General features: G+C 36.4%; 2 protein-coding genes across 3 annotated transcripts in view; one reads left to right on the top strand and one right to left on the bottom strand.

The window, feature by feature from the left end:
• Window positions 1-6,443, top strand: part of LOC107700730 (keratinocyte differentiation factor 1-like) — a 13,406-nt gene extending 6,963 nt beyond the window's left edge. For both annotated transcript variants that reach the window (XM_016502510.1, XM_016502499.1), the window contains 2 exons: window positions 2,660-2,728; window positions 5,217-6,443. In XM_016502510.1, the coding sequence (XP_016357996.1) occupies window positions 2,660-2,728; window positions 5,217-5,296 (149 nt within the window). In that variant the 3' untranslated portion in view covers window positions 5,297-6,443. The remainder of the gene's footprint in view (window positions 1-2,659; window positions 2,729-5,216) is intronic.
• A 5,218-nt stretch (window positions 6,444-11,661) lies between these two features.
• nr0b2b (nuclear receptor subfamily 0, group B, member 2b) overlaps window positions 11,662-14,286 on the bottom strand; it is a 3,126-nt gene continuing 501 nt past the window's right edge. Inside the window, exons 2-3 of the mRNA XM_016502658.1 lie at window positions 14,061-14,286; window positions 11,662-12,152 (exon numbers count right to left, since the gene is read on the bottom strand). The exon at window positions 14,061-14,286 is cut by the window's right edge and continues 18 nt beyond it. Coding sequence (XP_016358144.1) covers window positions 11,905-12,152; window positions 14,061-14,286 — 474 coding nt within the window. The 3' untranslated portion in view covers window positions 11,662-11,904. The remainder of the gene's footprint in view (window positions 12,153-14,060) is intronic.

Here is a 14,286-nt window from a genome sequence, read left to right as displayed (position 1 = left end):
ATGCCACAATTATGTAATCGTTCAAAGCGGCAATTAATCGTTCAAAGTCCACTTATGTTATTCTGCACGCATAAGATGCGTTTTTTCTTTCTACATGTTATCTTAAAGGTTTTTCCATTTGTTTTAATTTTAGTTTTAGTATAACATTATAATACCATGCATATTTTTATTTTTTTATAATTTAAAGAAGAAACCAGTCCGATGTATAGTTGACATTTGAGGCTTAATACTATTGAAAAGCACTAAAGGTTTTTCAGTTAGAATGTTTTCAGCTTGTTTATTTTCATATAAAAATACGGCATGCAGTTGCATCAAACAATGGTATAAACATAATTCAATGTAAATTGTGATAATCGTAATTAATAATCGCAATTACAATTTCAAGGGAATAATCGACAATTATGATTTTTGTCATAATCGTGCAGCCCTAATATACATAAAATACATTTATTTCATACTGAGTATAGCTCAAATCTATTAACACATCTGCTGACATTACGCTCGAGACTTACTGAAATAAAAATTGTAATTAACTCTTTCCCCGCCAAACACGGAATTTTCTGGGTTTCTGCTTTCTCGCTATTATATGCTCGGGGGCGCTTCTACGCATCTCCTGAATGAGCCTAGAATCACTCTATCAAAAGCACAGGCGAGGAAGCCGCAGAAACGAGGGATCTCATTTGTAAGCATATGCATATGAAAAATAATGCGATCATCAACACTAAACGCATATAAATGAAAACCGCCTAATGCTACCGAGTGAAATGCCGATCCAGGAAGTGGCAAAGGACTGTGCAAGCTTTGGGGTGCTGATTGAAGCGATCTACTGCATCTGTGCTTTGATCTTCGTACTAAATATGATCCAGATGTAGTATTTGATAAAAATGCGATTTTCTTAGCTTTTTGCTCAAAATATTGATTTTTTTTTTTTTTTAAACCTACCAGCCTGATCTCACGGCAATTCGTTCATATTTTACGAGGTGGCTAATTTGTACGAATTCGTATGACCTCCCTCGTACAAATTCATACGATTTGTTCTAAATCGTACGTATTTTGCAAGTTGCACAATTCGTATGAATTTGTACGAATTACCTACTCCTAACACCGCCCCTAAACCTACCCATCACTGGGGTGTAGACAAATCGTACAAAATCGTACGAGTGAGGTCGTACGAATTCATACGAATTAGCCACCTCGTAAAATACGTACGAATTGGTCGTGAGATAGCGTTGAACCTACTACATGCTTGTCGTTGGCGCCAATAGCCTTGTGGTTAGTACGTCGACATAGAGCGCAGCTGCGCTCACGGCGACCCGAGTTCGATTCGTGCTTCGAGGTCCTTTGCCGATCCTGCTTTCTCTCTCCACCCAGTGCTTTCCTGTCGTTGCTCTACAGTCCTATCTAAATATAAAAAAGCATAAAAGGCCAAAAAATAACTTTTAAAAAAAGAATGCTGTAAGCTAGAGTGAAACAGATTTGTTTGTTTAAAAGTAGAGGATCTGTTCTTTATTTTGATGTATTGCATGTTCAGATATTCATACAACAAAATGTTCTTGGGGCCATGAAATTTTAGTGTGTGTTATATAAATCATGTGTGTTATAATCATCAAAAAACGCTGGCGGTGGCTGGCAACTTTTTTCTTATTCTTTTGAAAATGGCAAGAAACATGACCTGGATGTGTTATTGATAGGTGCCATGTCGAGTGTAGTAATGCGGTTTAACTGTTTCATATTCCAGGCAGTAAAACCCCCAAGAGAGGTGAGTTTAGAGGAACCAGAATACTCGGTAACATAGTGACTGCCCTAGTAGAAAAGTAATATATTTAAAATACATTTATTTCATTCTAAGTATAGTTCAAATGTGTTAACATATTTACTGACATATCGCTTGAGACTTATTGATTATTGATAAATTATAGTTAAACTTTATTTGGAGTACTACTTGTGCACAATGCACATTTCTTAATATTAAGCCAAAAATGTGTTTTATTGTCACTATTGATGAGGATTGTATGATCTTTGAATAATAATGGAAGATATTTAAAGTGTACCTAAACTATCCTTGCAATAGTTCCACTTTAGCACAATCAAATATACTTCGGTTCATCTTTAGTTGGACTACTTCCGCACAATTAAACTGCATTAAGCACAAAATTAGTAGTTCCAATTTAGCAGACTTTAAGTATACCAGTTTAGTATACCAACAGTACAATTGCAGGGTATTTTTATTAAGCTCATAAATATGTAAATGTATTTGTAGTATGCTTGGCACAAAATAAATGTATTTCAAATACATTTTAGTATTTCTTTTTCACTAGGATAGTCCTGACGTTCCTGAAATTTCATTCTCAGTGGCCTTTTGCAAACGTTAAACTTTCGGCATCATTTATTACACACATTTCTTTCTTAACTTTAGTGGAACACAAAAGGCTTTTTTAAATACCTTTTAAATCTGAATGGTTTCAGATGCTGTCACGCTCTGAACTTCCAGTGTGTGTCATAGTTCTTGTTGGCAGCTATATTTAGAAAGCAAGATTGAGTCAGTAACACTGTTTGTCTATATTAGTATCCTGAATGCACCTGGAAATCACTGCATGTCATATGTTGCATATAGTGACACCTGGATAAGTATAAATATACCGTTTTGTTCTGTCTTTAGAGTTGCAGATTTCAATGGAGAGGTCAGATGACATTGAAGCCAGGAAGTTACGCAACAACAGTAGCCAGTGTAAGTAGAGTATTTGATTTTATGAGATATTTGATTTTTCTTAAAACACAAAACTGTGATTGATTATGACAATACGAAAACATGCATAGGATGCATTTCACCCCCAAAACTATTTTCATGACAGTTAAAATTCCCATGATGTATGAATGCAATTTAAATATTTGTGTTTCAGTAATTCACATCTGTTCAAAAGTTTTTGAAAGAAACAATGTTACACATTTACAGTGTTATAAAAGGTTTAGATTTTTAAAAATGCTGTTCTGTTGAACTTTCTATTCATCAAAGAATCTTGAAAAAAATCAGGCAATTACCAGATTAGAATGATTTCTGAAGATCATGTGACACTGAAGACTGGAGTAATGATGCTGAAAATACGGTTCTGATCACAGAAATAAATGGCACCTTACAATATATTCAAATAGAAATATTATTTTACATTTTAAAAATATTTTGCACTATTACTGTTTACTGTATTCTTGATCAGATAAATGCATAAGGGTCTTCTTTCAAAAACATTAATAAATCTTACAGAGCCCAAACTTTTGAACGGTAGTGTACATTACAAAATATAATTTCACATTACAGTAATGTGAATGAGAATTCTTATAAAATATCATAAAAATAATATTAGAAATCACTAATATAGTCACTATTAACTAATTTTTTTTTTACCTGCAAAATATATATATTTTTATTTCTGTTGTTTGATTTTGGGGTGAAATATGACCTGGACTTTTGTGAGATTCACCCGCAGTTTGTTTTGCCTAAAACTAAGCAAAGTCCTCTTACTAATGTAGCTAGCTATCAGCTGAGCGCCGCTCCCTGCCTGTATTAAAGGCTGTTGAGTGGCTGCATCGGCTCTGGAAGAATGCGAGGGGTGTGTGGGTTTGTGATATAACCAACCACATTGCCACAAACAATGCTCTCTTGTCTGGCAGCCATCTGATCACTTGCACTCCTCTGAATGTGAATGTCTCTCTTTCCCTCATCAGCGGTGGTTTACCCCTCCCGCTCTGTTTGCTTGATGTTGTTTTCATGCTCTACAATGTTGGCAAGCAACAGCTGGATTTTTTGCCTGTATGCCATTATAGAAACATTTGTGGGAACATGAAGTTAAGAGTATAATAACTTTCAGCATGCCGTTCTGAGAGTACAGATTTGTTACTTGCTTTATTTAGGGTCATATACTATTTTATCATTTTTAAATATTTAGGTGTCTTTCTGCATGTTTCGCTTATACTGCTTTCCTCTTCTCTCTCTTCATAATCACGTAATCATAGTCACGTCCAAAAACAAGCTGGCTGTGTTTTCCTGCTGTGTTTTTAAGACTATGTAAATATCCTCTTCACAAGTGAAATGAGATTCAAATGCAGTGAGATGAAAGCTTATTCACAGGCTGTGCGTTTTCTGTTCGGGTCAACCCTTGTGAAAAACAAATGCACTTTAGCATACTTTCAAAAACTGAAATAATGTGCTTTGCAAGATTAAACCAATATAATGTTTTCTGACACTTAATTGCATGTTACTTACAAATTAATTAAGCGTACTAATGTATATTAAGTGCAATTAGTTGAATTTAGAGTGATCATTTGACCTTTGACCTATCTTCGTATGTAATTTCATAATTCTATTGTCTTTGAAATATGGTTAAAATGTACTCCTGAATGCACTGACAAGCCTTTATGGTAAACTAAAACATACTTGAATGTCATTTTTATTTCAATATATTTGTAATTACATGTTGTAATGATGAAGTTGCACTTTAGTACATTTAAATTATATTAACTTTTTAATGTAATATTGAATAACGCAATACAGTTAAAGTAATCAAGTACTTCACGTGTGCTTTAGCATGTTAGTCAACACATCAAAATAAATGTACTTGAAAGATGATTTCTTTTGGCATTTAATTTGACATTATTACAAAGTGCACAAAGTCTACTTGGGTGTATTAAGAAACATACATAGTCATGAAAGTGTCTTAAGTACACTTAAGTATTGGGCTTTTATTTTGTTAAAATTGTATTAGCTGCAAGTACAGTGTTTTGAAAATATACTTTTAAGATTTGAAGTACACTACAAGTGCACATCAAGTACAGTTACGTGCACTTCTTTTTATCACAAGGGAAGAGTAGCTCATAACTGCCTCTTTGTAGAACCGCATTACATTGTGAAAGATTTATGATTCATAAAACAATATGCAGAGCAGCAGTTCATACACACAGCCAGGAACAGCACATGGTTTGGTGAACTTCATCTAGTCAGTTTTCTCTCTGCATTAGGTTTCCATAACTGGACTTTTTGTTTGTTTGTTTGTTTTGTACAAATCATCGTTCAGGAATCTAGAATTGACCTGTGACCTCAGAAACCTAGCTCAGTTCAGTGGTTAATTCAAACGGTCCATGAGGGTTCTATTTCTCATGATTTAACTCCTATGAGATGAAATTGCACATTAATTTGAATCTTTTTTCTCTCACTTTCCCTGCAGCTTTCTCTCCGAGTTTGCAGGAAACCGGTGTGCCGATCACGTCGAACGCTCCTTTACTCCCCAGCAGCATACGAGCGTGAGAGTGTCCCGTGCATCATTTTCATTTCCACACCTCCATAAACGATGAATAATTTGTCTCTGTGAGGAATATGTCCTCTGGCTTGGAGTCAGTGGCTGATTTTGAAGTATACCCCTAAAAATTGTGATTTCATGGGTAGTTTTTTTAACATATCTGAAATGGTAGGTGTATTTATGCTTCTCATTTTCATAATTTCTTGAGATGGATGTGTGATGTATGCCGTAAGCCGACAAATGACTTGTTGAGAATGAAGAATAAGAAACAGTCTGACCTCTTTATTGCCAGCATGATGCACATATACTGTAGGAGCTATATGGCCTGATTCTTTCATAGTGATTTAACTTTCCATTCATTTCTGAGATATTTCACCCCAAAAAATGAAACTTCTGTCATTTATTAACCCTCACGCCATTCCAAAATTGTATAGTTGTCCTTCTTTCATAAATCACAAGTGGTGAATTTGAGGAATATCGTGGCCACTCTTCAGTATATGGAAAAAAGCAGTTGTGTTGATGGTTTGGTCACAACACAATGGTTTTTGAAGACTTTTAATGTAGCGAATAAGTCATACAGACTACTTTTTAATGGTATCCCCAACGATTGGCCAGAATATTCTTCAGAAAACTCAGCTTTGTGTTGCACTGAAGAAACAAAGGGTGTGCAGGGTGAGAAAAATGAAAGTCTTCATTTGTACATTTTGGACTTTTGAATAGTGAACTGTTCCTTTACTGCTAAGATGAAGAATGTATTGGTCAAATGTTGGCACTTGAGTGAAAGTTTGGCTGTGCCAAGTTTGTTGGACCACACAAAATGCTTTGAGCCGGAATGAATGTTAAAGAATTTTAAATGGGCCTGGGTGCTTATTTAAACGTCCATAGAAACAACTTATGCACTTGCCATATGCAAAATCTAGCATAGCATCTAATCAATGCTTTATTTGCATGTATATTTTAATGGTGCAAGAGTAATTTGTTAGGAAAAAATGTTTTCTTATATAAGCCTGCTATGTTTGCTTAAATAATAATAAAATTTCTGTTGCTTGTGTAGCCCCCTTATCACTTTACCACTGGACTGATAAGGGCCTGAGTTCGAAATTCTAATTGATCCTTTGTTTAGCTGTCTTCTGATGGAAATTATTACTAACCGATTTCTGGTTGACTTAGGATCACTTCAAATACTCACTAAATTCAATCAAGGAAATGAAACAACACACTACACAATTAAATGAGTGAGTTCAAAGGGGTATTAATATGAATTCAAGTAGGCAAATGGAAAAAAATAAAGGCATAGATGCCGTAGATGTATGGCTTTCACAGTAAATGAATTCAAAACAATAACAGGAGAGAAATACAAATAAAATATAATGACCAGTCCACGATGGACTAATGTAATGGATCGATCTGTGGGTTTTCCTGGTGCATCATAACTGAGACAACTGGCGGGTTCTACCCTACTTCTCAGTCTGTATGGATGTCTACTCTGATTTGCTTTATCAGACTCTTTTGAAACAGGATAGTCTCCCCCTTCTGACTTTGACTCAGCCGTCCCTACACATTACCCAATACACGTACCTGCGCACAAACCAAAAAAAATGTTTTCTAGTAACAGGGTTACACTTGGTAAACGTGGATGGGTGCATGAGACAGGGTGAAAACTATGCAAACTGAATTAAAGTATTTTGCGTGTGCCTTCAGTGAAGACGTCAGCAGAGTAAATGCACTGTGTTCAGTCAATTGCACTAACATTCACACTCTACTCCAATGCATCTGAAGTATGCAAATAAAGACATTAATCCATCATACATACTGCGGCACAGGTGAGGCGGGAAACGGTGCCAGAACACAACTATTTAAATGATGATTCATAGGACACAATTCTGGCTACGTTTACATGCACAGTTTTTGGTTCAATCGGACTGAATTCATTCCGATTGATGAATCTAAATGTAGTGTTTACATGAACGCTAAAGAAAGTGATCGGGTTGATGTGCGTCTTTATATGTCACAAGCTTCTAATCGGAATTGATTTTTTTTTTACATGCGCACACTGGGCAAATAGCTATAGAGTTTCTCACTGTTTACACATGATAACCACTCTCCTACACGGTTAATTTTTTTTTTTACAGCAGAATTAATATTTATCCATTTATCACACAGTAAAAATGCCGCTCCCCGCGTCCAAAACAGGTTGCCTGTGGATGAGAATCCAAAACAAGGACTGGTGGGAGGTTGTCCTGCTCCACTTCACAGTTGCCGAGTGAAAGGAGAGCTTTATAATGACAGGACACGCATTTATACAACACTTCATTCAAAAGGAAGAACCGCTCGTAATACGTTTTTATGTTATTTCTGCGTCTCTGCACATGCGCAGTCCTTTCAGTTTCGGGGTTCAATCCGATCGAGTGTTTACATGCATTCTCAATCGTATTAGAAAAGGAATAAACCGCCCCCTTCAATCCGATCGAAATTTCATTCCGATCGAGCTCAATCGGATCGATTAAGGTGTTTACATTAAGTTTTTTCAGTCCGATTGAGCCGTCAATCCGATTACAAACGGAAGTCGTGGCCTAATGCTTAGAGACTTGGACTCGTAACCCAAAAGGTTGCGGGTTCGAGTCTCGTACCGTGATTGATTGATAAACGCGCACAGCTAAAGTAGTTCCAGGCAGGTCTTAACCGCATTTAACCCGATCTCATGAAAGTGTGTATAAATAGTACGCCAAATAAAAACGAAAACTCGTGGTATTGATACGCAAAAATGGACGTTGGCCTGCATATGATATGCATGTGTTTGGTGTGCATATAATACGCAGTTTTCACTTGCGTATGATACGAAATCTGTTGGCGTGCATATGAAAGGCAGTTTTCGCATACATATGATACGAAATTTGTTGCCGTGCATATGATACGCAGTTTTCGCGTGCATATGATACGAAATTTGTTGGCGTGCATATGATACGCAGTTTTCGCATACATATGATACGCATCTACCCCACAACCCTAAACCTACCCATCGCGTAGCATATACACGCCAAAGTCCATTTTTGCGTATCAATACCACGAGTTTTCGTTTTTATTTGGCGTACTATTTATACGCACTTTCATGACATCGGGTTGATTATTTGGTTGCATGTAAACGTAGTGTAAGCGCTTGAGTTAAGCTGCAATGCAGCATGCTTCGTATATCGAAACCATAAAACCTCCAGAGAATTCCAGGAAATCGTTGAGCAGAAAGTGATATTTGCTTAAGGAGAAAGGGCAGAGGAATATGTGGTTCAACAAACACTTGAAACTGATCCTTTGTTTCACATTTGACACTTTTTGATTCATAGACTTTAAGTTTCTGCCTTAAGGTTAAATGCAGTGAAAGTGTCATGTTTGAACAACACTTACGAAGCACACTGCCTGTGATCAAATGGATTTGTAGTCCCGCAGGCATTTAGTGATGTATGTAAAAATGGGTTTTGGATGAGTTATATGCACTATGTGCAATATCGGTTTACTGCAAGAAGCCTATTCATACTTAAACTATCAGTCAGGGTGTCAGAAGAGTTGTTTTAATACGTCATCCAGCTTTTGTGTGTGATTTATCTATGAATTTATCATAAACGCACAGACAGCTGGTGTATTATTTGCAAAGGCATTATGATATATGCAACTTCTTGAGTTCATATATATTTCTCCATTATGACTATACTACACTTAAAAATAAAGCTGCTTTACTGGCACTGATGGTTGGTTCCATGAAGAACCTTTAACACCCATGGAACATTTCCATTGCATTTAGAGTTGGAAAAAGGTTATTTCGATTCTTAAAATGCTCTACGCAATAAGAGTGATGATTCTTTTTAGAACCAAAAGGTTCTATTGCATCACTGTGAAAACCCCTTTGGAGCCTTTATTTTTAAGAGTGTAACTCATGTTTTTGACATTTATAGTCACAACTGTCTCTTGATATGTGCACTAATCATAGGTAGCCTTTAAATCTAACCTATACAGACCAGAGCAGTGTTTATAGCGCTTTCACCACAACCTTGACTCTTAACCTACATACACTGGTCCATAAACCACAGCAACATGACCTTACGCAACCTTTGCAGTCAGTGGCTTACGAATCTGTCTGTTTAGACCACAGTAATAGTTGGTTGTAATTTAATCTTGTTCTGTGTGAGTCAATCATTTATAAATCTGTCTGATTCCGTCTGTCATTTGTTCAATATCAAAAAAGTCTAGATGTGATTAAGCATAATACTCTCATTGGCTTACAGTGTATGTACTGTCGCTGCTGTATCAGTTTAACAACAATCCACCCTTGTTTAATGAAACCTCCTCAGGGGGTTTTGCAGGGGAATACAGGGTAATTTGTGTGTTTGTCAAACGTTTCTACATCCAGGATGTCTCTGAATCATCAGGTGTATGATTCATCTACTCCACATGGTTCAGGTAGCATCGAAACTCAAGCTTGTCATACCTGATGTTAAATACTGAGACATATGATGCTTTCTTTGTTTATTTGTACACGTAGCTGAGGAAAATTGTGTACATGAATAATATAAGACGTATAAGGAACATTTTATTAGTTGAATTGTGGTGTGTTTGTGCAGTACCATACGCTTGAAGACATTTTTTATAGATTTATAGACAGATTTTATATGTCTGCTCATATAAAACAGAGCACTGACAACAGCAAACAAACGCAACAGGTTGGCAAGCTCTTGGCACAGATGGAGAATAACAACACTGCTTTCACTCTGGTGCTCAACAGAGGAGCTGCTGCACTGCGTCATCACACAACTTTCACAGGTCTTTTAAAGGAACAGTTCACACAAAAATTGAAATTTTTGCTGAAACTGTCCTCGGCCTCAGGGCATCAAAAATGTTTCCTCATCAGATTTGGAGAAATGTAGCATTACATGACTTGCTCACCAATGGATACTCTGCAGTGAATGGGTGCCGTCAGAATGAGAGTCCAAACAGCTGATAAAAACATCACAATAATCCACAAGCTATCCACACCACTCCAGTCCATCAGTTAACATCTTGTGAATTGAAAAGCTGCATTTTTGTAAGAAACAAATCCATCTCCGAGACGTTTTTAACATTTAACCATTGTTTGGCAGGGAACGACCAATAGGTGGAGTCAAATAGTTAAAAATAGAGACGGTTATGATGCACAATGTACAATTTATTTTATGATTTTTAGAAACAGAAAGCAACAAATATTTTCTATTATAAAAATATAAAAGGTGAATGAAACACTTTTGCAAACAAAACAAATAAGAATAAGAATATTCTCTGGTCTTTGTAATCTCCCATGAGTTGTACTTTAAGTACTTTGTCGAATTTATTCCATGGACTGCTGCAGGGATGATGTTATTTTGTAGGCCAGCCCCGAAGTTCACATCATCACGGGTCCCTCAATGAAAACCAATAGGATTTTTCCATTGCCTTTCGGATTATTGCAGAAAATAAGCTCCGAGACCAACAAAAATTCCGTGATTCTTGCACATTTTGTTCAACCGAGATAATATTCACAAATGAACACAGCTTTCAGAAATTTTGAAGCCTACATACAACTGCCTTAAAGGGATAGTTCACCCAAAAATTATTATACTGTCATTAATTACCCTCATGTCGTTCCAAACCCGTAAGACCTCCGTTAATCTTCGGAAAACAAATTAAGATATTTTTGATGAAATCCGAGAGCTCTCTGACCCTCCCATAGACAGCAAGGGTCCTTACACGATCAAGGCTCAGAAACGTAGCAAGGATTTCGTTAGAATAATCCATGTGACATCAGGGCTTCAACCGTAATTTTACAAAGCTACGAGAATACTTTTTGTGCGAAAAGAAAACAAAAATAATGACTTTATTCAACAATTCGTCTTCACCTTAGCGCCATTTTGAAGAGTGTCACATACGTAACCAAGGTATGCAATGTATGTACGCGGATACGTTGTTTACGTTTTGATCTGAACGTAAACAATGAATTTGTTTACATGCGTTGCATACCTTGTTTACGTATGTGATACTCTCCAAAATGGCGCTCGGGTGACGTGGAGGAGATTAATTGTTGAATAAAGTCATTATTTTTGTTTTCTTTGAGCACAAAAAGTATTCTCGTAGCTTCGTAAAATTACGGTTGAACCCCTGATGTCACATGGATTATTCTAACGATCTCTTGCTACGTTTCTGAGCCTTGATCGTGTAAGGACCCTTGCCGTCTATGGGAGGGCCAGAGAGCTCTCGGAATGCATCAAAAATATCTTAATTTGTGTTCCGAAGATGAACGGAGGTCTTAAAGGTTTGGAACGACATGAGGGTGAGTAATTAATGACAGAATTTTCATTTTTGGGTGAACTATCCCTTCAAGTAAAAAGCTAAATGTAGGCTATAAATGAACTACACCATGGTCACATGACTTCAACATCACCATCACTGAGCTTCTGACCCCTCTTCAAGACTTTATTTAAAATCTACAAAAAAAAAACAGTTTGATTTAAAAAAAAAAGCTGGCTTTTAAAAAAACATACCGACTTTGAAATGATGGAACCGAAAGTTCAAAAATACGAACTCATTCACAGGTTTTAGGACTCGTTCCTGCAGCAGTTCATTGTTTGACAATCATCTCACGGAGGAGTTTGTGGAGATCCATCTGGCCAGCGATGGGTCTGAAGAACAGCTCTGTCACCAGGCTTTGGACCTCCATCTGTAGAGTGCTGGCCATGAACAGCATGTCCGTGAATGTGCGGTGATCTGTGTGGTGAGGATGGGAGAGAGTCCACATGTGCAGAGCTCTCTGTGCCTCCTCCTCACGCAGTCCTGCCGTCCATGCTGAGCTCCTCAGTCCAGGAGCATCTGACACAACACAGAATTACACACAATAACACTCTGTCATCACCATCACTTCCACATGTCAAACGTTACATTATATAACCAGAATACAGAAAACCAGAATACAGAAACTGCACTGCACATGACATGTTTATAACAGATTATATACAGCAGAGTAACCATTATGAACATGGACACTGTAAACAGAGTGTTGCTTCATTTTGAATCTATTTTTGTATCATTTCAAATGTAATGAAATGTTTTGCTTGAAAGGTGTGCTATGTTCTTTTGAAATAAACGCCACTTGATGTTTTGTTTCTAATGCAAATACATTCAGACATTTTTGTGTGCAACACAGTGACATATAGCCTACTCGAATACAGTTTGTTCTGTTTGTATTTGTGTGTGATGCTTTGTTCATATCAGGACTGGGGTGCATTGTAAAATCAGTTTTTAATTTAAATTAGATGCAGGGATGAAATTGCTATCCAGTAGGGTTAGGCCTATAGCTAAGTCTCTGAGTATAAAGGTAAAGTATTTACATGACAAAAACAAAGTAGAAAAAATAATTTTATAACTGTTTAATATGATTTATGATATATGAATATGAGCAGGTCAATGCTTATTAAAGCTATACTAACTGTTTTGATATATAAGAACTAAATAACAGGTTACTAAGAATGTGAGGTGCCAAAAAAAAAGGTAATTATTTGATAAATCCACAATAACGTCGGGACGGATTTCAAGGGAAATTGATAAACAGAGTCACTTCATAAACAGAGAAGTAGTTCAAGCTGTGGGTAGCGTTTAAAAGTTTGTTACAAGCTGAAACTGAAAAAAATGGCCATCCATGGATCATTCACAACGGTAAACCTCCGGGGAATCACGGTTGTAGAAACCAACAAAAATCATAATTTATTTGCCCATCCGCTGTGATAAGATTTATCCGGTTACTCGAACCGCATTCGTCCGCAGCAGAACCGAAGCACGACCAAAACAATGTTCTTCCGCAAGATTTATGCAGTGTATTTTTTAATTAAGGGCCACAGTTACATAGTGCAGCTAAACGAGAGTGTATTTATCATCTGAACCTTCACCTGCATGTTTAAAAATAAACTTAGCAACATTATAACGGGGAGGATTATAACATCACATTTCCTCATTGATATGACTCTGAACTACTATGAATGTACGTTGAACAACTGTATTTTTATTAACTAACATTAACAAAGATGAATAGCTAAATGCTGTATACCTTACATTGCTCATTGTTATTATGTGTTATCTATTTGATTAACTTATGCTTACAAATGCATGCACAAAAGTTACTTGCAGGTGGTAAAAACATCACTCTTTGTACTTAATGTTCATTTACATAAATTACACACATTAATGATACACTAAAATGACTGATCTCATATTGAAACTTGTATGCCAAGTAATTTGTAATGTTTGTAATTGTAAGCTGCAATTTACATGTAAAATATATTAACTGTATATATAATAAATACAGTATAACATATATAAATATACATTAAATAAAATGACACCATATTGAATAACATACAGTTACAATTATAATGAAGTAACTCATGTGCTTTTGTATGTTAGTCATAAGTGCACTTATTTAAAATACAACATGATTATTAATGTGATTTAAAATGTACTTTAAGGTCAAACTTTTCATTCAACATTATTATAAAGTGCACTTTTTTAAAGTGTATTTAAGTGTGTTAGGTAGCATTAGCCATGAAAGTGAACTCTCTTTTAACTTTCACTTAAGTGGCCTTTTACTTCATTAATATTACATTATCTATAAGTGCAGTTTTATACACTTTTTTTTTTTTTAGATTTGAAGCCCACAACAAGTGCACATTCAATACAATTAAGCACACTTTTTGCCATGTTCATGCATTTATTTTTTAAACTCACCTTGGCTGAACAGTACTGCACTTTTGAGACATGAATACTCTTTGAGACTCAGATCCAGACTCCAGACTTTGTTTAGGAACGTCTTGAGCTTGTGCACCTCTGCCAGGGTGGGTGGACAGTCGTCTGGTTTCTGCCGCCCGTTCATCAGTATGTTTCTAAGGATGCTGGCAGCAGGGACGACCCTCACCTCGAAAGAGACGTGCTCCTGAGCGAGACCCAGGAGGAA

This window comes from Sinocyclocheilus anshuiensis, unplaced genomic scaffold (genome assembly GCF_001515605.1).
Source record: "Sinocyclocheilus anshuiensis isolate Anshui unplaced genomic scaffold, SAMN03320099.WGS_v1.1 scaffold1383, whole genome shotgun sequence".
NCBI lineage: Eukaryota > Metazoa > Chordata > Actinopteri > Cypriniformes > Cyprinidae > Sinocyclocheilus > Sinocyclocheilus anshuiensis.
The sequence above is the reverse complement of the archived record's forward strand: the minus strand, read 5'-3'. Positions and strand labels throughout refer to the sequence as shown.